At 31.9% G+C, this 24,555-nt stretch overlaps 3 protein-coding genes across 5 annotated transcripts in view; 1 reads left to right on the top strand and 2 right to left on the bottom strand.

Annotated features, from left to right (window-relative positions):
* The window catches only part of LOC131850244 (uncharacterized), a 29,509-nt gene extending 10,742 nt beyond the window's left edge, over nt 1–18,767 (top strand). For 2 of the 3 annotated variants that reach the window (XM_059200433.1, XM_059200415.1), the window contains exons 19-21: nt 71–151; nt 869–937; nt 1,395–1,517. In XM_059200433.1, coding sequence (XP_059056416.1) covers nt 71–151; nt 869–935 — 148 coding nt within the window. In that variant the 3' untranslated portion in view covers nt 936–937; nt 1,395–1,517. Of the gene's footprint in view, nt 1–70; nt 152–868; nt 938–1,394; nt 1,518–18,677 lie in introns of those variants that run through there. The other variant, XM_059200423.1, reaches the window with a different exon arrangement.
* On the bottom strand, nt 3,270–10,708 carry LOC131850496 (leucine-rich repeat neuronal protein 3-like). The gene is made up of 9 exons (XM_059200733.1): nt 10,642–10,708; nt 9,822–10,019; nt 8,302–8,519; nt 6,904–7,107; nt 6,154–6,341; nt 5,371–5,575; nt 4,603–4,784; nt 3,931–4,070; nt 3,270–3,400 (listed from the first exon to the last, which is right to left on the bottom strand). The coding sequence occupies exons 1-9, from the start codon at nt 10,706–10,708 to the stop codon at nt 3,270–3,272; spliced, it is 1,533 nt and encodes a 510-aa protein (XP_059056716.1).
* LOC131850232 (leucine-rich repeat neuronal protein 3-like) lies at nt 14,627–24,382 on the bottom strand. Its single transcript, XM_059200405.1, has 10 exons — nt 24,293–24,382; nt 22,161–22,233; nt 21,121–21,252; nt 20,112–20,329; nt 18,762–18,959; nt 18,317–18,516; nt 17,660–17,867; nt 16,438–16,619; nt 16,086–16,219; nt 14,627–15,228 (listed from the first exon to the last, which is right to left on the bottom strand). Exons 2-10 carry the CDS (start codon nt 22,225–22,227, stop codon nt 15,086–15,088), a joined length of 1,482 nt encoding a protein of 493 aa, XP_059056388.1. The 5' UTR covers nt 22,228–22,233; nt 24,293–24,382; the 3' UTR covers nt 14,627–15,085.
* Nucleotides 24,383–24,555: the final 173 nt, after the last annotated feature.

Genomic DNA, 24,555 nt, shown 5'->3' with positions numbered 1-24,555 from the left:
ACTGTAGGTCCGTGATAATGGATTCCCATTTATTATTATTATCACTGAACATAGTATTAATTATATTCAGGTGTCATCATTTTCGAAAATCTCACAGCTACCGTTGCATGCGATCCCAAGTCATGCGTCTTGCTGGGCCCACTAAAAGCGAGTAAGTAGATCTAATGTACGGTAGCTATTACCAGTGACTATGTCCGCGTAACTTTTTATTTAAAATAAATAACATTTCTAATTAAAAGTAGTTTAAGTTACTTTTATAACATTAGCTACCTGCGAGTTATAAGTCCCTTCAAAATCGGTCCAGCCGTTTAGGTTAGCAAGAACACACAAACATACAGACTGACATACATATTTTAAAATTATATAGAGACCGTATGTACCTACTTTATATTTTACATTTAGTGAAAGCTGTTAATTTGAAATTACAAACGGACAGATTTTTATTTGTAACTAGCTGTGCCCGCGACTTCGTCCGCGTGGAATTTAAATTTTTTTCTCAAGTAAAAGTAAAGCCTACATTATCTTATTATATCAGCTACCTGCCAAAGAAAGTCTCATCAAAATCGGTCCAGCCATTTCAGAGATTAGCCGGAACAAACAGACAGATAGACAAAAACTATAAAAAATCTTATTTTGGTATATGTACAGTATATATATTCATATGCATGTAGTAAAAAACGGTTATTTCAATATTACACGCATACACTCCAATTTTATTTATATGTATAGATGATAATTGTTAATTGTTTATATACATTTACATTTTCTCCCATAAGGACACCATTTAACTGAATTTCGAATCGAACTCTGGACGAATAGTTTTTCTCATTTTTAATTAAATAATATATGTTTGTAATTTGTAATTCAGATTAGCGGTGTTCCGGATGAGGATCAAGAAATTACTGAAACCAAAATTTTTAAAATGCTATTATTAGTCGTAAGTTTTTATTTTTCTTTATTATAAAAGTTTTTATTCTTAGCCAAATTCTTTTATTAATAGAGAGACAGTGAGACATAAATATTAATTTTTTAATTATAACACTGTTTCATTTGTACATTTTAATATTAATTTCGATCTGTCATTTTTGTCATGATCAATATTCGTCTTTAATTTCTGAAATTTATCTTAGTAATAATATCATAAACGCGAAAGTTTGTGAGTATGGATGGATAGATGTTTGTTACTCTGTCACGCAAAACCTACTCAACAGATTTTGATAAAACTTTACAATTTTATAACTTATACATTAGAGTGTAATGCCTATGGCATGGCTATAATTTAAAAAGATAATTGGGCAAAATATAATTATAAATGTCAAGTAAGTGATATGCAGACGAAGTAGCACTGGTCAGCTTAGTACTTTACAGTAATATAGCTAATATTTTTGTTCCAGCTAAAAAACATGCAATTATGACATCCCAAGCCTGTGGTAGCGAATTACATAAATGAAATATACATAATCTATTAAAATAAATCTAGTAAAATATTCAAAATATGTACAAAAATAAACTAAATATAATACTGCTTTCATTCTTTATTTTTCAACTCATTGATTTATCAAATAGATTATTATTACATTTGAGTTTGTTTTCTAAATTTCAGCTTGAAACGATAAATTACGTATAGGTATGTATAACTTTCTTGACCCCATATGGGATAGACTGCAGCATTATCAACTGTCGACGTTGTGGTGTAGACTCCCGATCGAACCCCGTCCAATTCAAACGGGGATCGAAATTACGATGGCTTGAGCCGAGTTCTCAATCTCTAGCGGTGCCCTCAGACTAAACTCGTATCCATTAGGCGGGAGTCGGCCTTCAGCCGCTCCATACGTCCTTCCGCGGGTTTGGAGTGATATCTGCACTTGCTCCCTATCGTCTGGTGAAGTTGTAAAGGCCAGTTGTGGCAAAAAAATAATGTACTTTCTATGCCCATATTTCGTTAGGTAGGTATATTTGAATTCAACGTGACAGGAGTCGAGTCAAATGACGTCACTCTCAAATTGCTATTTGATTTATTATCTACGGAGAGTCAGTTAGCATTATAAATTGATAGAAGAAGTACTTACTTACTTTAGTGTCGATCAGATTAATGATAATTAGAAAACTTGCGGAGATTCATATTTCCGCACCAATTAGTACGAATTAATTATAGAATAGAAAAGAAAAATGAAATAAGACTTAAGGAAGACGTGTGTAATTATTACTCTAGTAGCCCGCCTCTACATCCCAGTTCTCATAACTTTGTGAGTATTATATATATTAGCATAATATATATCACTATATAACAATAAATGTTTCAAACTGTGAAAGAATTTGACAAATCGGTGCAGTTCTCGAATTCACATTCTCCATAACAAAGTTAGCTCTAAGATCTAAGATATATTATTTTATACAAGACTTGATATCCAATGAACAGTATATAATATAGCTTTATTTATGAAATTTGATTAATAATAATATTTTCCTAAAAATAACTATATTATCTTACCTACATTAGAATTGCGTGCCGTGTTTATTATAAAATTATTACGTTACAGAATAGCTTAATTAAACTTTGTCATCTTTTTTAACTAATTTAATTTGAGGTAAATAAAAAACTAAGTAGATATAACTATACAACGATTTCAGATAACTTACACTGCACACAATTTTGTCGTTTGTATAATGAAAAATATCTAACTAAAAACAATAGTAATTGTCTAAAAATAAATGCAGTAACTCATTATTACTAACAAAACTAAAAACACACACAAAAAAAATAAAATTATGTACCGTTTTTGAGCGCGTATGCTTTTTCATAGTTGTTATAAATTAAAGATATAAATCGCTAGTAATTGATTACACCTACATTATTTACACCTAAAGTATTTTTTGTATAAAATACTTTCGGGATCAGTTATCATAGTTATTAAGAAATGCCATTATCAATTGTGATTGTAAGTTATTATGCAATGGACGGTATTTTTTAATAAGTTTATAAATAGATAAAAAGTGATTTACTAATATAATATGTATAATTAAACCCCTTTTAGGACACACACTTTCAGCGGGCGTTCGAACTAGATTACAAAATAATCTAGTACGAACGCCCGCTGAAAATAAAAAAGAAAACATATTTTTCATTTCTTTCATTATGATTGGAACAATATTTTTCTCCCGAGGTACAAAAGATTTTATATTCACTATGACTTATTTATGTATTCAATCACGGAATTTATAAAACTAAATTCATTGTATCAGTTCGATCGACATATATATTTTGAAAACTAAAATGCATCAGTTTCCTCAACGTCATAGATATCGTTATCCCTCACTAATCTTCTTCTGCATCTTAAAAAGAAACCTCTCTTCCATAACAGTACAATTAAAAACACTATTGGGAATGTGACGAAAATACCTGCAAAGAAATTGTAATACATTAGAATGGCTGAACATAGAACTTAGAGCAGATTTTCTTTTATTCTTTTGGACTATTTTTCTTTCATTCATTCATGGGATTGCATATCTAATACGATCCTTCTGTATAGTGAAAAATTCAGACGACTCCCTTTTATTCTAGGCTAAATAATTTGAAATAACTGTCATTGGTCATAATATAGCATGACGTTGTGACAGTTATAATAATTGTAGTGTGGAAACAACAAATAATTGACAATTTCTTTTATAAACGAGGCACTCTTCTGAAACTAGTATGCTCCGACTATTGTATCGGAAGGATTTTTCAATATAGGCTTCTTCGCACTACTAAAGAAAAATTAATGTACCGATTTATGTACACAATGTTTTCCCTACAAGTTCAGTTAGAGCCAAGCCAAGCTAGTTATTTAGTTGTTATAAAGAGCCAAGTTATTTATAAAATTAGATACAGTAACTGAACTATGGGTAGATAATATCTGTATTCCAAATTGTTAAATGTTCTGTACTTACCAATCATAATACCAAGAATAATTCCTGCGTTGGATGTTTCGTTGTTTCCCATCGTAAGTTCCGATAAACATTCCAACCGCTTCGATATATCATAAAGGTAACCAATTGTCAGTCCTCGCATGTCCGGTGGTTTTTTGCAGCTATCGATAACGGAAAAAATATGATTAGAATGTATTTATTCGCTCTACATCTTTCTTTCAATTAGTTTTGCTATGAATCCAAATTTTCATATGACCAGGAATACCCCTTTACTCCAATCCATTCTTCGTTGTTTCATACGCTGGCTTATGAGAAACGTAGTTTGACAGTTTTTTTAAACATGTTACTCTGTTTAAAATTTTAGGTTGAAATAATAATATGGGTGGTTTTTCATTTAGACAAGTCAGACAGTTATATTATTATATCTCCAGTACCCACAGTCGCGTCAACGATCCTGCCCCATACGAAAGAGGTTAATTAAGACGGCCACTAATTTGAACTCTTAAATGTACTCTCCATTTTCGTCCGGTGTAAAGGCCGGCTGTGGTCGGCTGATTAGAATAGTTAGAAAAAATGCTATATTTATCATTAGCTTTAAATAATTTAAAAGAGATCAAATTCAGCCCAGGTCGATATTTTTCTTTCGCTAGTTTTATGTAGAATACTCAATGTCACCACATGTTCCGTACTTACATCATGTCATTATCCGCATCACTGTCAATCCTTCTTACTAATGGCACGAGAACATCAACCATCCACTGATTGCTGCAGTCACACATGTATGGGTTGCTGGAGACATTTATTGCAACCAGCTCTCGCCAGTTGTCTACATAGTTAGAGCTGATATGTGATATATTATTGTTGTTTAAATGTAACTGGAACAAAGTATTTACATTTGTATTTTGCGACTTTTGGAGGCGCCGGTGAACAAACGTGTTCCAAGTCACCAGTCGTTTGTACTTCTAAATCTGCACTAATGCAATAAAGTTGTGAATTTAAAAGCTTGTGAGTTTTAAAGTTCGGGGCAATCACCAATAGCTCTGATCGGATTTCAAAAGTTCATTAATTTATTTCCATCCATATTATATTAGTAAACAATTAATAAACTACGTTAGTAAATTACAATACATATCTCTCAATTCATATATCTATAGCCACGTCCAGATGCACTAGGTACGCAGTGCCTCTGGAGTGGACAATCCGACATATTTTCTATAGTGGTTAAGATGTTTGCGCTCCATCGAATTCTAATGTAATGCAATTTTTTCGCCCCTTATGGCTTGAAAGCCATCTCATCCGCTCTTCTGCAAACGTCTTGGAATTAACAGTTGGATTGCCTATTTACTGTTTAAAATTGCATTAGGTTTGAACTTTCTAAAGAATTATTCTTCCAGTTTTATTTTTAATTACTTTCTTATACCTCTGGGTGTCATAGAGAAGGGTGACATCTGTATTCGTTACCTCTTTTATCGGTGGCCACCTTTCTTCTTCATTTTCCTCTATCCACATTAAAAAGCTGGGGTCAATGTTCGTTAACTTAGGATTATAAGTAATATAAAGCGAGTTCAGATTCGGTAGACCTCCCAATGCTCCAGCTCCTATCGACTGCAGCATACTAAGGCCTGATAAGTGCAGCTCTTTCAATTCGGTCAAGCTGGTTATAGCACTGTAAATAATTAGATATAACAATTAGTTGGGCAATAATCTAATGATCATTATTCCAATGATCAGATACAATTATCTGTGTACTTAAATAACAATAATTAATTTAATAAAATAATTCCCAATTTTTCTTTTATTCATGACTGGCATACGCCTGTAACTTTGTTTGTTTAGATATTTTTATTTTTATTATGAGTTTTACATTCCTTACTAGAGAAATAATTCCATTACCTATTACTAACTTTCATAATATACTTCAATGTCACTCTTATATTACCTCCTGTAGGTATTGTAAGAGTGTCTTTTATCTCAAATAATAACTAAGACCTCGTAATACCTAAGAACTGCCTGCTTTAGGTTTTAGCCAATTATACGAGCCATGTATTTATATTATACTAGCTACCCGCCCCGGCATTGCACGGGCACATATTATACATATAAACCTTCCTCTTAAATAACTATTTACTGCTAAAAACTGCATTAAAATCTATTGTATAGATTTAATTTTATACTATGTACATAAACAAAATGTAATACTGTATAGAGTACCATTTTTACCTTAATAAATAAATTGTATCTTACCTTTTTTCGTTTAGAGAACTAATCAAGTTCCTATTGAGGTTTAAATATAATAAGCTGACAGGTTCACTCAGCACAGTGGGTACACTTGTAAATTTATTGTTGCTCAGGTCCAATCTCTCCAAGCGTCGTTGTCGTCGCAACAAACCTTCAGGTATGCTCTCCAAACCACAACCAGACAGACGTAGCTCCTAACAATATGAAATTTAATTAAATAAATCATCTTTAAAATTAGTACCTCATAAGAAATAAAATTAGTGTCAAAACTAAATAATAATAATATCCCAGGATAATTGACACAGCGCCATCTAGTTCTAAGGCGAGGAGAGCTAGTGTTATGGTTTTTAGACAACGAATGGAAACACTTTTTTTTTTGTAAACATAAATAATATAAATAAAAGATATCCAGAGCGATACAAACACTCATGAATACAAATGTTTGTATAGTGCGAAGATTCGAAATTTAGACAGAGATTATAAAGCAAGCTACTCGATGGCATAGGCCATAGACATCTATCTACGTAGACGACTTTAAGTACAATGTACTGACTCAGTTAATATTGAAGTGAAAATATCCATATCAAGGTAACTGCAGTTATACATAAATTGAAAATAGTTTGTGATAAAAAAATAGAAGACAGTGAAGTGGGTATATGAACTGGCCTATATAGGTTAACCTTTAACCTGTGTTTAGGATTGTCAGCTCTGGTTTCCATGGTATAAAATTGTTTATATATTTATGTATTATATTACCTTTAGTTTCGTAAGATCACTAATTGCACCCATCGTTACTTGGTCTAGGTAGCCTAATGGATTTCCACTCAAATCCAGAGATTGCAATTCCATCATGAAGATGAAAACATCTTTTTGCAAAGAATGGATGTCATTGTACGCCAAATTAAGTGATGTGATATCAGGAAATCGTCTTGGTAGGACAAAGTTATCCTCCAGATATCCCTAAAAAAGAAAACAGTATTTATTTTAATATATTGTATTGAATTTAATGAATAATTTAATTACTTGACTAAGTATACAAAAAATAAATAATAATTTAATGTAATAAAACAAATTAAATCAACAACAAAAATAATAACGAACTGAAAAGGTTGCAACTTTACGGGTTTTTTTTAATTCTTTTTTAAGGCACAATGAAAGCTATCTCAGCATATTCATTTGAACTTATGCTGTGGAAAGACCAACCCCATAATTGAATTGTAATATTATTGGTAAGAGATACTGCAAAGGTCTGTGTTGATATTAATAATTAAATGAGTTGTGATCATGAATTGTTTTATAAAAATACGACTCTGAAGCCGCATCTTAGATCCGCTTGCTTCATAAATGACACTTATGACAACAACTGAACCAGTTGCATCATAGTAGAACTAATATATGTTTAACTTAGAACTTATACTTAATACATATGCAAAACTAGTTGATCCTCAAAGATGCAACAGCTCTTTTTAAAAAAAAGGTCCCACCCACTCATTGGATTACATCACGCAGTTCTCCGGTCTATTAGCTTTTTTCCGACAGTACAGACACACCGTCGTGTTTGTCGGAGACTAAATTTGAAAACAAACTTATTTTTTCAAAATTTTTGATCGTTTGGTTTAAAGATACCGTGGAACTGATCGAAATTTAAGAGGCTAATTGGGCTATAGAATTTCACTTCAACCTTAGCTTTCCCGCCCATATCGGTGAAGATTTTTCCATGGTCATTGAGTAAAAAAAAATATAAAAGAATTATAAAAAAATTACTCAGGATTGCATGAAAACCGGAACTCTAAAAATTTTTACCCAAAAAATCTCATAACTAGAATTTTCAAGCATCAATTTTTTATATTCTGTACGACCATTTTTCACTGAAATGGAGCCTGTTGAAAATCACTCCTAAATTTGGATTTTTTTCTGTTCCGTTTAGTAATATTTGATCAAATCCTAAGTGACGCAGCACAATATTTATTAGTAGGTATAGTATTTGATATATCAAACACAATAAATTTTTTTCATTTCATTTCGCCTTTGATAATGTCAGAGATAAACGCATTCCAAACGATTTAGCTTAAGTTTAGTTAATAGTGTAGATTATTACTAAATCTATTGAAATTACTTTGAGACACATATTTATGAATATATATGTTGTCTTACCGCAAGCGAGATTTTATTGATAGCCGACGTTGGTAGATCATTGTGGCTTAGATCCAGATATTTAAGATTCTTCAATTTTAAGAATGGTGACCCATCTAAGAAACTGAGGTCACACCACGATAAATTCAGTGTTTGTATAGACAATTTTGGCAATTCCGTTAAAGTCTTTAAAGAGTTTCCACTGAGATTCAATTCTTCAACATCTGTAGCAATTAGACCTGAAAGTATAGGTAAAGTTTGTATTTTTATATTTAAATATTTATTTTAATGTATTAGAAAATATAATTTACGTTCACAAATCACGGATTTGTTAATTTGCGAAAATAATTTGGGATTATTTCGTAAGAAATTTAATTCAGATATTGTGACATTGTCAGGTCGTTATTATACGTGCTTAGATACCTATATTATGAATATAAGCAAATGTATAATATAAGCATATATCCAATTACTGGGTCCAACCAGAACCACTTTTAACAAGCTAATCGTGGAAATCTGAAACAATTGTTGAAATTTTCATATTAGACTGATCACGTGACCCCGCAGTTTGTCTGCATCTTTTAATATTTATCTTCAATTTCTCATTTATATCTTAATAAAAGTTGTTCAGTTCCACGAACACTGTCACTAGCATTCAGCTTGGTATACTCCTTTACGAACTCTATATATCTTCTATTAATATTTTATTACGTTATGCTATGTTATTATATTTTTATTTTATTTTAAGAGTCAAATATATCAACCTTGACAATATTAACCAACGATATAATTCGAACAATAATAAAAAAGGACAAATACTAGGTTAATAATTGCAATTCTTATTAGTGACCTAACTAACGTGACCCTATATGTCGACGCCTGTTAAAACCCCAAAGTCAATAACCTGATAACGTGTCATGTTAAAAGGTGTATGCTTTAAAATTATAGACATTTTTACTTGGAGTAAAAAAAATCTGTGATTTTAAAGCAAGCAAGCGTTGAATTCGTAGTTTAAGTGATAGTTTAAACTTTTCATCGAACTATCGCCTTATCATCCTCCAATGCTCCAAGTCTCGTCATGGTATAGAGTTAGTGCTCTATTCCATTTTTATAAAAAAACGCACAGAATAATATTAAAATATCCGCACAACTTCGACTGCATCACAGTTTCTTAACATTTATCATTATATTTCGCAATTTAAATAATATCTTTTTATATTATAGCCTACGTGTTATTGTGATATTACTGTACCATTTCATGAAAATCCGTCCAGTAATTTTTGCGCGAAAGTGTTACAAACATCCATCCCTCTATCCATACTCATAAACTTTCGTATTTGTAATATTAGTAAGAAAGAAGCTTTTGGTTTGGTATATAGTTTTGGTGCATTACTACATTTTTATAAAAAACAACACCCAGAATGAATTTTAACTATACTCTGCATCCACTTTACCATTACATATTTGCAAGAAAAGTAATAATCCTCAAAAGTTCAATGCCAACTCTTCAAACATAGCGTGTATTAGTTCAATGATCTTACCTTCCAAATCACCATCCTGTAACGTAAACGAGTCACTATCACTGCACTCCACTTTTTTATTTTCACATATACATTTTTTGCACAAGGAAACCGTTAATGGCCAGTTTTCTTCAATGTTGTTTTCAGCCCCCAATTCAGCCTCCGTGGTTAGCATTAATTCTCCAACCTCTGTTGTGGGTGTTTCTGTGTTCTCTACTACTGAAAAATAATAATATAGTTTTTTTTTATTTAATTAACACTCAACAAGTGTGTCTATGTTAGACGTGCCTATTTTTATTATACCTACTAAAAAAATATTTATTTATAAATCATGGGTTAAGAATTCACACAGGAATTTGCATAAGATGTTATAAATCTAGATATCATTATAAAATTTTTGGGTTTGACTAAAAGATGAGTACAATTGAATTGATAAATGAAAAAATATATCTATATAAAGCTCATTTTACAAAAAAATATTATCGCAATGATAAAATCCTTCCCAGCATCGTGTTAGCTATTTTCTAAAAAAAATTGAGAAATAATCTCTTCTTCAATATTTTCCTCAACATCGAGAAGTGACCATTAATACTTGTTTTCCCGAATACTTTTTAAGATTCTAAGCTTTGAACCAAATGTACCTATTTGAATTGACAGATTTGTATTTTTTCTTAATTAAACACTTGTTAAGTAATTTAATCAAGCGGTCAAATTAAAAAAAAACTGAAAAACATCTGTGCATGTCGTTTTCAATCATTTCTTAATTACTCAACATAGACAATCAGCCGTAAATGATAAAATTACGTCATATCGATAATCAATGCATATGTTAGGTACTTACCGTCAACTTGCGATGCACTGAAACAAAACATCACCAGAAAAACCACAACACCCGTTACATTTATCATGTTTTACGAAATAGATGTATTGATTTTGAAATATTGACGTTACGTATGATTGATAAAATTTAAATCGCCGCTTTAGACTCTGTCAAAGATGATAAGAACAGATAAGTCATTTATGTATATCTATACATATATATCGCTGTTTCTATCGTTTACATATTCTAAACTATGCAATGGATTTTTGAGTTGAGTTACAAATTATATCCAGCAACCATGGAGAAGTATTAACTTAATTTAATTAGGTACTAGGTACTTCACATAAATATATTTCAGTTCAGCTTCGCCTTCTTTTTAATTTTTCTGTAACGTTTAGACTGACGAACTTAACTAAATCTTGTTTTAGTTATTGTGTCCAAAAATTTAAAATAAATATTTATACACAACTAAAGTATAAATATAAAGTTTGTCTGATACATTTGTAACGAAGCTAAAAATGGACACTTGTATATAGTAGATCCAATTTACAACATGTAAAAGTAATAAGCCTGAGTGTATATGTACAAATTATTTGTGTAATATTTAATACCATAATAATGTACAACAGTAGAACACCTAATGGCTCTTCTGTAACATTATTTATTCTATAGATTATCAAATTTGTTATGTTAGATAAGCATTTCAAATAAAAAAATATTTAAAGATAAACTAATACACTATAGAGTTCAAAATAGCACAAGATTGAAATAATAATGTGTGTGACCTATGCCGATAAAACTAACAGTATGCTTATTTCCTCGAAACTGTTATTTTATTGAGATCAAAAATGATCAATCGAAGAACCTTGTGAAATCAATAAATAAATTCGATTAATCAATGGTCTTGAACACAGATTACAAAGCAAGTTGCTTGGTCGCAGTAATAACAACTTTTTACAGCCTAATTCAGTTTAATATAATGTTATTAATAACGCGAAAATTTTGAGTATGGATGGATTTTGATGAAACTTTACAGTAAAATAGCTTATACCTACATCAGAATAACATATAGGCTATGGATTTCACGCGAATGAAACCGCGGCACAGCCAGTACTTATATATATACCTATATAGTATATAAAAGTAAGTTGTGTATGTATATACATTTTTAAAAACTACAATCGTGAACAAAATCAGTTGAGATTAGATTTATGATAAGTTTTATCAAAAAAAATGATACGGAACTACAATACGACATGTGCTGTAATATTATTTTATCAGTACTTATTAGCAATTGTATGATAGTGAGAATTTTTTCGCTTGATACATATATCTTATTTGCAATAGATTCGTATTTACTTTTTTTGACATCATTGATATTAGAATGCATGTAAATTTGATTGCGGAATCAATATATTTAGATTTATCAAGTAGTGGGCTATTCCTAAGATATATATAAGATAAAGTAATACAATACAATCTAATAAATTTACACTTCTATGTTAATGCACTGATTTTAAAAAGAACAACACATAAACTTGCCTGTTCATATTAAGTGAATGTAGTGTTCGGAGAAATAGAAGGAAGTTAGTACATTTAAACCCGTAAATTGCATTGCATTCCGCGTATTTTCGACTACAGTCGATCGAGCCGTGCCGACAATGTTGTTCGGTTAAGATATTAGTTAGTACACCGATTCTCTTTGGAAATACGCTAATCGTACAGCGTCGTGGGCACGAACCATCTTTATAGAACCTGATGAGATCCAAGATTAAAAAATAATGAGTAGATAATGATCGTGGTCTATTATATCTACATATGTTTATGACAATAAATATCCTGGAAAACATTCTTAACCAAAGACAAGATTGATATGAGTCACTGCTTCAGGATACGATAGTGTATAAATCATTTAGAACAATAAGGAAATTTATATATGCATGTTATCTATTCTAATAGATATCAAATATTTGACAAACTGATTGTGGATAGATATCGGATATTACACGATTGGGGCGTAATACATTTATACAGAATTATATCTATTAATAGACATTGAATGTTCTAGAAAAGACCTGAGTCATTTTGCTAGACTTAATAACTTCTGGGTTCATAGGTAATTCAGTTATACAATTCAATTGAGATTTGGCAGTGGTATTTACTGAAATGATTCACTTGCTCTAACGGTGTGCTGCAGCGCTGGCGAGGTAGTAGTGCAGGACGATAAGATGAGGATGAAGTGGTTAGTTCATTGGTATAAATTCACCAAGAATTAACTGCTATTGATGTATGATATATGATGGTTGCCATTGATACAGCGTCGAGGTCTGTATGTGTGTGTGTGTTCTAACGAATATACAAAGGACTGTGTTCTGAAGAATTGTTTGACATGATGCTTACGGCTACCATTTACCATCCTACCTCTCGCCATCGACAGGGAATTCATCTCCACACGTTAGAACTTAAGTGTTCTCGGACAGTGCGGTTTCAGAGGAGCTTCCTCCCGCGTACACTTATATTGTGGAATAGAATAGAATAGAATAGAAAATCATTTATTCGAATAAACTTACATTGAAACACTTTTGAATAGTCATAACATTTTTTTTTAATCTACCGCTCATTCGGAATGCTGTCTCATCACAAGAAGAACAAGCAAGAAACTTGTGTGTTGCTCTTTTAAATAATTTATTCTTACTTACAATTTAAGTTTAAGTGTGTGAATATAAACCACCGATTAGCACTAATTCAATGAAATAATAAAATAGAAAAAACATTCAATATACAACAACTGGTTAAACAATTAATAATAGAAAATAAGTCATAGTGATTAGAGCAGACCAGTCCACACAAGAAGCACCCGTTCACGAGTATGACGGATGAGCCAGCCACCATTGCGTTCGACCATATTTTAGGGAGCCCAATGACCCGGCCCACCAAGTCTGGACATTTTAGTGAGCATGACTACTCAAAACACCAGACCACGTCATAGCTACTCACAATTGCCATCTGATGGTTATAGTATTCACATTTCACATAAGAATGCATGCGGCAATCAATACAAAAACCGCTACGCTTTCATATTTCTAAAATAATTGAATAAAGAAAGCAATGAGATAAACAAATGAATGAACTTCCTGCCGAGATTTTCTGACAAGCATGGGTTTCTCAAGAAGGGTATATTAAGGTATCTTAAGGGTCAGCAACGCGCAGGTGACATCCCTGGTATCTCAGGCGTCCATAGGCTAACGGTAACTATTTATCACCAAATGGGCTGTCATCGTCATATAATGAAAAGACACAATAATTTAAATTAATTTAATCAATTAGATACAATTATGACTTTAAAAATATTGGTGAGTGATTGTATATCTATTGTTTAAAAGAGATTTTGAAATAAATTAAAATTAGCACAATATTTTTTTAGTATATTTTTTTATTTTAATATACCTACTGGTTACTATACCTGAATCTTACACGGAACTCGTTGGCAATTTATTTTTAAATATACAAGTTTGTATTTCAATTTAGTAATAGTTCTCTGAAGTTTTAAATTAATCTAATTATATGTACTTAGCAATTTGAATATATAAAGAAATATCCTCCAACAACTTATATAAATTCGATTTCAATGTAAGTACAAAATTGTTTATTTAAATAGAACTATAATTTAAAAAAAAATATATGAAAAATTATTTCTTTATATTATAAGATTACTACTAATATTAACTAAATGTAAACACTTATATATAGTATAGTTATTTATCAGAATTAATACTTATTTAAATACAATGAAATGTGCAATGATGGTGAAGTATCAGAATTCAATAATGTAAAATAATATACTATATATCTTATATTCACTATAATTTATCTCAAAACTTTTAATAAAAAAATATAAAGTATGTAACCAATAAAAAGTCTTTTTATGTTGAAAATATTCTCAAAACATACAAAATATGTTACAAACATCTTATATATAAATATCTGGTAAATAAGTTACCAGATATTTATATTTAAGATGTAACCACGTTTTCTTTTACAATATTTCCTGCCATTTTTTTAGGTAATGCTACAGACATTGAGATCGTTGCATTTTAAAATCTGATTTTATTATGTTTAAAACTTTTTATAGACTATTTAAAATTAGACTGAGTAATTTATAGTCATAATAATAATAACCTGCAAAAGCAAAGAAAACAAGGCAATAGTGAAAATAATAATAATGATCTCAGGGCAATTCAAACAGCGCCATCTAGACTCAAGTCAAGCTAGCTAAAGCTTGTGTTATGGGTACTGGATAACTGATACAAATACATAGATATATTTTTGTTTTCGTAAATACATACTTAGGAAATACCTAGACCGATACAACCAATCATACTCATGAATTTATAAATATCATTTATAAATGAACCTATTTCAAAATGTGCATTTAATATAGATGTTTACATTATCACTATTCACTTTACATATAATTATCATCGTCGGGTGCCCGTTTGTAGAATGCTCTAGAAGCGACGCTGGGTCCGCGCAGGCCGGCCCATGCGAAGTAGCCATTCCTCCACATCAACACCAAAGCCAACATCACGGGTACAGCCAACAGGACCCCTGGGAAAATAATGATATACGTCGTGATATTAATTCAAAGTTGTCCCCGACCCCACTCCATAAAGTACGTTCTACAAAAAAAAAATACAATAACTAATTAAACTGGACGATATTTTGTCCATATGTTAAGGTAACTAGATATTAGTCGCCTTAACATATGAACAAACTATTGTTCAACAAAATAACGTATTACACTAGTAATTTTTTTAAATGGTCTTCTTTTAGAAGAAACTCTACTTTCACAAAAAAAAGCAATCTAATATAATTATCTCATTCGTCTAAACAATCCAAGCCAGTATAAAGTTTATAAAAATAATATTCAATGCATTGAAATTGTAATCAATTTTCAGTAAGCCGAGTAGAATGGAACATAAATAACGCAAAATTTCTATTGAAAATGTTGTTATCATGCTTTGGTGAAGGGAGATGATGGTATCTAAATAGAACGAATACTGACGAGTACATAGTAATGTTAATGGCATTTTTTTATACTCAAATTTAATGTTATTCTACTACCGTCTGTTCTGAAGGAGATTGCACCGAGAAACAGTGATTTTCAAAGGCCATTGTACATCATTATAATAATAGATAAGTATTAAAACTCAGGTTTAGAATGAATATATTATATAAAGATAATTAATTAGATATTATTATTTGTTTCTATAAATCGTAATAAAATGGCATTATAAGGATGGACACAGGGCTCTTTTATTTCTATAAAGACATAAAGATAAAGTCGGATATCGCGGATAATAGCTAGTTTATTGTATACAATATGTTAGTTATATATGTATTTCTTGTATTCTATGATTTACCTAGTATTCAGTAAACAGAGGTATATAATAAAGGCTACGTACCGATAAGCAAGCCAAGAAGAATGGCGCCGTCTCTCTCTGGCCTATTTCCGTATTTGTCAAGACATCTCATGTTGCGGTGGATATCGTGAAGGTGCTTCATGGTATATCCCCGCATTTCTATAGGCTCTTGGCATCTGATAATAAGAGATAAGATTAGTTGTTAGTATAGGGATATTTCAAGTACCTAAGGAATTTGTGCCTTTATTGCAATTTGTGCATTTTTGTTTAATTTTTTTTATATTTTTCCTTAACAAATACATACAACCCTAACTTTTAATTTATATTGCAAAACAACGTTTGCTGGGTCACCTAGTACTTATATATATATATGTATAAAGACCAAGATACTTACACAAGATTTTCAGAAGCATTAACTTTTAGTGATTCGATGGCCGGCACTAGATTATCAACCATCCATTGGGTGGTGCAATCACATGATAATGGATTGTTGGCCACTTCAATCACAGTCAGAATATCCCAGCGAGCTATCAGTCGTGAGTCAATACCAGATAGGTTGTTTGATTGAAGATACAGCTGAAAGAATATTCAGTTTGCCTAATTATTATTCATATTTGTAATAGTCTATGCTAATTTTGATTGAAACTGGGGCTGAAATAATATTCAGTTTAATTATTATTCATATTTCAAATAGTCTATGATAATAATATGAGAGCGACACGATGGAGATGGATCCCAAGGACGGAAAAAGAGAAAAAGGCAGACCAAGCACTAGATGGGATGAGGATATTAGGGTAGTGGCAGGAGTAATGTGGAACAGAGTGGCTCAAGAAAAAGGTGAATGGAAACGATTAGAGGAGGCCTTTACCGATTGGCAAACAGATTTGCAGAAATTATAAAGGATCTAAATACTACAATTTTTTTTTTGCTTTTTAAATTTTATATCTGATTGTATAATAACGTTTAAGTTGATCTGAATAAAGGCTGTAATAATAGTAATAATGTTAATGAGCACAAAATTCTAATTTACTAATATTAATTTTACATGTGGGATATAGACAAATTCTAGATTACTAAACTTTTTACCACGCGGGCATTGACCTTGAATACTTGAATTTGGAATAATTTATTTTTAAGATGTGAGTGCAGATATGTCGCCTCCGTAAGGACTTATGAAGCGGCTGAAGACCAGTTCCTGCCAGACGGATACGGATTTACTCTGAGCACAGATAACATAATATTACATAATCTGTGGGTACCGCTAGGGATTCGAACCACAGGCCGCCGTAATTTCAATCCCCGTTTGACGGGGGATTAATCGGAGGGGAGAACAGCTTGTGAATAATATTACTACATTATTAGATGTTAGTTCTTTAATGCAAGCTTAATTATAATGTAGCATTTAGATTGTATAATAGAAATAATAATTTTTGCATAGTTATTTCAAAATTTTACCGCCACGTGCAAAATTTAGATTTATCTGAGAAAAATAGGTACGAAAATCGATTGGTTTTAAAACAGAAGTTATATCTACAACTTTATATTGTTATGCAAACTACTATTTACATAAATATATTAGACATACAATAAAAAAAGTTAATAGAAATATACAATACCTCTTTAATCAACGGCCAGTCATAAGTTTCTCCTATATCATCAACCCTCGCTAAAGCCTTAGGATCTATAGTGCTAAGTTTAGGGTTGTAGCTCATATGAAGATTTTCTAACGCCTCGAGCCCAGCAAGAGTGCCGGCACCTATTGCCTTCAATTCCGGCATATTGCACATGTGAAGTTCTTTCAACTTACGAAGGTTTGGGAAACCACTGATAAGATAATAATATTCAAATTGAGTATAAAGGAATAATATATAAGTACAAACAAAAATAGCTACTATTGGGAATACAATATGTCGTGGTTCTCAGCAACCACTTTAAAGTTTTTGAATTATTCATGTTTTTGATGTTATTGGAAAAAATGTTGGCATAGCAGTAATTTATGGATTTTAAAGATACACCAAAATATAATATTAACATACCATGTATATTTCCATGAAGTATATTTATTCATTATAAAAATAAAGCACAAAAAAGCGTATATCCAAATTGGTATAGGTAGTAAGTAATCCTTTAGAAAGATTAAAATGAGTTTACAAAATAAAGGTTACTGGAATAGTACGCGAAAAATTATATACAGTAAAATATAATATAAAATATAAAGTTGTGATGGGTTTTTTTTATGTTAACAGCCGTTCCCGTAGGTATAGATAACTTACGGATTGTCTTCAGAATCGGCGATTAATTCCACTATTGGGTTCTGGTTCAAGTTCAGGTAAATCAGATTCTTGGTTTCCTCCAGCTCTTGAGGCACAGCTGTCAGTTCATTGTCACTAATGTCCAGGCGTTCCAAATAGCGGGGCGTATGCAAAAACTTATCAGGGATCTCCGTCAGTTGACATGAACGTAATCGCAGGACCTGGTAAAAAACAATATTATCAGCATATTAAATCAGATTAGTAAAGAAACAATAGGTACATTGAAAAAGTCTATTACAGTATGTAAAGTAAGCGTGAAAATTAGAGGTATTGAATTTACATTTAATATTTTAAAATTCATAATACATCGTCTTTGTTACAGATACATCCACATTTATAACTCGTCCTAGATATACCACGTGTCTTGAGATCAAAAACAATAAGAGAGCGTAAAAAGGAGTCCCACCTTCAACATAGGCAAACTGGAAATAGCGATCAACGTGACTTGGTCTATGGTGGTTAAAGGATTCCCACTCAGATCCAGTTCCGCCAACTCTGGTAGATGCTCAAAAAGATCCTGGTGCAGTGAGTGAAGGTCGTTGTATGCCAAATTCAGGTTCCTCATGGAGATGAGAGGTTCGTACTCTTCGGGGGAGTACCGACCCTAGAATGGAGCAAATCGGTGAATTACATTAAAATATAAGAATGTTCCGAATTCAGAAGTTACGAATATATACTTGCTAATATGCACGTGCTGTTTTACATACAGTAAAATGAATATAGACGTACGTTCTTTATGATGGCTATATTCATTTTAAGCATTTATTTTTTGGGGATATTTGGGCTATTGTCGGGTGCCAGTAACACTGCGAGCATAATAGATCTATACAGATCTATTATCCTCACCCTTATGCAAAGTTCGCTATCTATACCCGTGAGGGACAAGATTTGAAGGATATTCTTAGGAGCGATGGTTTTTATCTCCTCAGGATATATAAACGAAATATTTTGTTTATGCATGAATGTGCTACAACCACATAGGATGTGTGTGTAGTGGCGTTACCAATTTTTAGGCAAAGGCGTCATTTGTTTACAAACTATCTATGACTACTTAGACTACTCACTTAAATGTCTGAAAATTCTGAAATTCAAAAGTATTAGTATTAACCTGTTACACCTATTGCTCCTGATCGAATCATTAGTTTAAAACATTAAAACCAATTCTCTAGAATTATATACGCAAAAAAAGCTAATTTTCATTTGATTGATTAGGAGAAAAATAATAACAAGGCATATAACTTTTATTCCTCCCGCGTACACTTAGATTGTAGACTGAACTACCTGCTGAGGTATTCTCGAGAGGCTACAGCATGAGGTTTTTAAAGAAGGGTATAATAAGGAGCGCGTTCGTTCGTATGAAATAATGACATTGGATAGCATTTTTAATTATTTAGCCCAATTATAAAAAATCAAAGGAAAACGCTTCATCATTCTAGTATCATAAATGCCGATTTTAATAATTGCCATACAAACTTTCATCCCCTACTTTATTTTACCTCCTTAAGTGAAAATTTTGTACAAACTTTGTATGACATATATATTTTATTTAATCAACAATCTAAAAAGTAAGTGTCAAGCTTTAGCTTTAAATATGACGATACATCCATACAAGCTTTTATTACCCCTTTCAATCCCTGACAACCGTTATTTCGTATTAAAAAGTAGCCGATGCCCTATCTCAGGGTTAGGGTCAAAGTTATCGAATTTATAATAATAAGTAAGGATGATTTGTAAAGTCCTTTCAGATATATTTTACCTCAAATGCATGCGGACTCAACTTTGCAGAAGTCAATTTATTGTGACTCAAATCCAAAGTGACCATTTCTTGTAGATCTCTGAAACTTGTGCTCTCTATGAACTGTATACCACATCGAGAAAGATTCAACACTTGTATTGGCAGATCCGCCATCACTGTTATGTTTATAAAAGAATTTTCACTCATGTCTACATGAGTTGGCTTCATTAATTGCAATGCTGTAAGGAAAAATAAATGGTAGTTCAAATGTCAGATCTGATGATGAATTAGATATTTAGGTAGTAGTAGTAGATGCAGGCAAATAATTTGGTTTCGATATTGATAAATCATATAATGCGCAATAAAAATTTTATGTGCAAAATCGTTTGTGTAATTTTGCCATGATATTTAGACAGGTATCTTAATAACTCTTATAGCTATACAGTACAATCATAAAATTCCAGAGGACCTTCTTTTCGCGAATGCTCAAGTTACTAAGTTTTTCCCCAATAATTTTTTAAAAATTTGTATTAAGTCAGCTCATTATCGGAAAGAGTGATTACATTAATTATTGGGGACAATACTTTAAGCAGAACGGTATGGAAAGGATTACCGCAAGGATCTGTCCTTAGCCCCATTCTATATAATTTATATACCTACGATTTAGAAAACAATACTATACAGGATCTACCGGTTTCAAATAAGTAAAGTCTGTTTCCAATAGAGGAGTTAGATAACTTTTTCTGAATAGAAGTCCTTATATTTGTATACAAACTCTTTGACCACATACCATTTCAGATTGTAATGTACTGTAATGTAAGTGGGACTCTATTTTTCTCCTTTAGCGTCTAATTTGGGCCGTTGTGGGTTAGACGAAACTACTTTAGTAGTCAGCCAAGCTCCACCCTGAAGCGCAAAAGCCTCCTGGTGTCTTCACAGAGCGATCTCACCATTCCGAGGATTGTATAATATGATGGAATAATATGAATTACGTTTCAATTATTTAAGATTAGATACATAGTTTTCTTACCGTCCCATTCGCTTTTACTGAAGAATTTGATTAAACCTTGTTCAGTGCAATCTACTTTTGTGTCTGCACATTTACATTGTCTGCATATTCCTGATTCTAAAACTACGTTGTCCGTATCTGCTTTCACTTCATCTAAAATAAATAATAATTAGAAATCAGAAAATGAGTAGTGACCACTTGGCTGAAAGTTGTTATTAAATCTGGTTGACGTCAATAAAAACTTCGTATGTTAGTTTATATTTATGAGGGCCTCGGTGGTCTAGCGGTTTAATTCACCTCCTTTCATTGCGGGTTCGATTCCTCGCACGCTACAAACATTTGTATTTATGAGTATGATTGTTTGTATTGGTCTCAGTGTTATCTATGTATATCTATTATGTATGTATTTACAAAAAAAAATATTATCTAGTACCCACGACACAAGCTTAGCTTGGGACCAGATGGCGCGGTTTCAATTGTCGTGAGATATTATTATATGACTGATTCGACGTCTATGATAATACCGATAAGAAACATAAAAATTATCTGAGAGGCAGCGGCAGGCTCGCCCACTGCCATATAGCGTTCACCACTATGTCTATTATAGTTTACAACCCCTCTGACTACCCTACTACCCTGTGACAACAGACATAAAAATAAATCACATTACTGGGGGGAAATGGGTTTGTTAGTAATGTGGATTGATGCTCTTATTGCTACCAATGTCAGGTTGACCTCCACGCGAACCATCCTGATAAATTCTTGATGAATTATTACGATGGGCTAACTGAGCTGACCTCATGCTCAACTTATCATCCTCCACTGGCGCCCCGCCAGCGTTAACCGTTAGCGCAGGCGGGTGCACCATTCTATTATCATCCATAAAAAATCACATTACTACATTACAATATATATCATATTACTATATATACACAATAACAACTAACTTATGATACAGGAAAGCTCTTACAAAATATATAGTGGAAATGTCTGTAGTTTTCATAATCATAACCGAATGTTGTCTTTGTGTTAATAATATAAAAATAGATATCGCTACTTACTATCTTGACAACTGATTCCAACCACAGAAATGGCTAAAACAAAACAAGCCAACAAACGTTTGCCCATCTTTACCTGTAAATGATAACAAATTAATTAACAAATATTTTGTTATTACTGACTGATAAGTCGCTGGGTGCCCTCAGAATAAAGTCGTGTAGGTCAGACAGAAGTTAGTAAGAATCTTACACACCCCTATCGCCATCACTTCGGCGAAAGATCAATAATTAAAAAAAATCTATATCTAAAAAAAATTCCATGTGCTAGTATTAAGCGCACTGTTCACTCGCCTCAATTTTGCCGGTGAAGCAATAAATGCCAGCTGACAGTATTAGAGTATTCTGAATAACATTATAATCGCGAAAGTTTGTAAGTATAGATGAATGGATGGATGGAGGTTTATTACTCTAACGCAAAAATTACTGAATGGTTTTTAAGGAAACTTTATAGTAATATAGCTTACACATTATAATAACACATAGACTATAATTTAAAATGATTGCGTGAAATATAATGACTTTACATTAAAGTAAGTGTAATGCAGACGAAGTCGCGCGGGTTAGCTAGTTATTAATATAGTTAATAATAAGACAATAAATAATGTGTAGCCGTGGTCACGAGCTTATTGATCAAGTCGAAAAATCTACGTAAATACCATTATTATCAAACAATTATACCTGTTTAAACCTGATTAAATGTATTAATAATGAGTACAAAACACGAAAGTTTAAAAATAAGTATTACAATGATAAAAAATATAATATTATATATTCTCAAACAATGGGATAAAGGCAAGGCAATGATGATTATATTACATGCATCTACTAACGTGAAAATAAAATAGGTTATCACTAGATAGTGTTATCGGTATTGATTGTCGCTTCACACAACTTCACAGAATTTCCAATGGAAATTTGTACTAGCGTATACACTTTGATAATGTTAATATTGAGCATGGGAGAGGTTAGTAACGGTGAATAGAATGGTGGGAGGTTAGGAACGGTGAACCAGATTGCTAGCTATGTACCATGTCAGATCGCCCTCCACGCGGTACCCCTTGGGAACCATCCTGGCTAAAGCCTGGTGAATTAGCCATGGTGACCTGATCAAGCTCATCCTTTCATCCTCCACTGGTATCCGTTAGCGCAGGCGGGTGCACCACTTCATTACCATCCATAAAAAATTGATAAAGATGAAATTCAAATGCCTAATGTTTATTTTGATGAGTGTAGGAATCAATTAAACTCGATACTACAATGAAAAACATATTCCATTATTCACATTTCCCATGTTTGTTGTGTTAAAAACATCATTATAAATGAACTGGATATATATTCACTAGATGGAGCCACACGTCAACTAGATTTTGATATTTCATTACAATTCATGTCCTTTGGCGCTGATTACGTCTATTACCCCGACTAATAATGAACATGAGTCATGAATATAAATCTGACTTCATCTATATTTCAGTATACTCACGAATTTAAAAGTTATTTCCGCAATATCGTTAAAAAATCAAGTCCATTCGCGCAATTATAGTATACCTACATGAGAAATCTATTTCGAAAGGTTTACATATATATATATATATATATATATATATATACAAGCTGCGCCCGCAATTTCATAAGGGTGAAATTTATAGCCTATATCTTATTCTGATATAAGCTATATTATTGTAAAGTTTCATTAAAATCCATTCGGTAGTTTTTGCGAGAAAGAGTAACAAACATTCATCCTTCCATCCACATTCCACAAACTTCCGCGTTTATAATATAAAAAGTAAGAAGTAAGATATATTACTAGCTGAGCCAGCAAACGTTGATTGCAATATATATGGTGCGTCTTTCGTCACATAGTGCCCTATATACACCTCCATAAAGCCGATGTAGATCACTAGTAAGATAAAGAAATATTCCAGGATTTTTAATGACCAACGATCACTTACTATTTTTATGTTATCCAACTTTTTATAGCCTAAGACATCTATGAAATGCACTTTCTGTGTTATTGCGCAGCAAACGTTAATAATTTTATTACCTACTCTCTATCTTGTCTTTGTTACATAATAAAATTAAATGCTTGACTAAATATTAATTGTTACAATAAAAAAAAAAACAAATAATAGTACCTTTCTTTCACTATCAATACACTTAAAATGCTTATTAAATTTAATTCATCACTTATGAACTCTGAACAAGGCGTAAATACAAAGCGACTTCACGAGTCTGTTTGTTAAAGTTTTATCTTAACATCGCAGCTATTATCAGTTCGTTTATCTATCTATTAGATACCTCTACTTATATGAAAAAGATAGTACGTGGCAAAAAGCGGACTGTACCTTTTTGTATTAAACCCTACAGAATCTTTTTTTTTTTATGTAACAGGAATTTC

The sequence above is a fragment of the Achroia grisella genome, unplaced genomic scaffold (genome assembly GCF_030625045.1).
Source record: "Achroia grisella isolate CSIRO2021 unplaced genomic scaffold, CSIRO_AGI_Agris_v1 utg114, whole genome shotgun sequence".
Classification (NCBI taxonomy): domain Eukaryota; kingdom Metazoa; phylum Arthropoda; class Insecta; order Lepidoptera; family Pyralidae; genus Achroia; species Achroia grisella.
Note: the sequence above shows the minus strand (reverse complement) of the source record. Positions and strands in the feature narration are given on the sequence as shown.

Excerpts from the sequence above, each read along its gene's own strand:
- LOC131850232 (XM_059200405.1), bottom strand. The coding sequence starts at position 22,227 with ATGGGCAAACGTTTGTTGGCTTGTTTTGTTTTAGCCATTTCTGTGGTT. Across the intron at positions 21,253-22,160 it reads TGGAATCAGTTGTCAAGATA|ATGAAGTGAAAGCAGATACG; the intron begins GTAAGTAGCGAT and ends TATTTATTTTAG. Across the intron at positions 15,229-16,085 it reads TCTTCTTGGCTTGCTTATCG|GGGTCCTGTTGGCTGTACCC; the intron begins GTACGTAGCCTT and ends TTATTTTCCCAG.
- LOC131850496 (XM_059200733.1), bottom strand. The coding sequence starts at position 10,708 with ATGATAAATGTAACGGGTGTTGTGGTTTTTCTGGTGATGTTTTGTTTC. Across the intron at positions 10,020-10,641 it reads CAGTGCATCGCAAGTTGACG|TAGTAGAGAACACAGAAACA; the intron begins GTAAGTACCTAA and ends ATTATTTTTCAG. Across the intron at positions 4,785-5,370 it reads GGTGGCCACCGATAAAAGAG|TTACATTTAAACAACAATAA; the intron begins GTAACGAATACA and ends ACTTTGTTCCAG.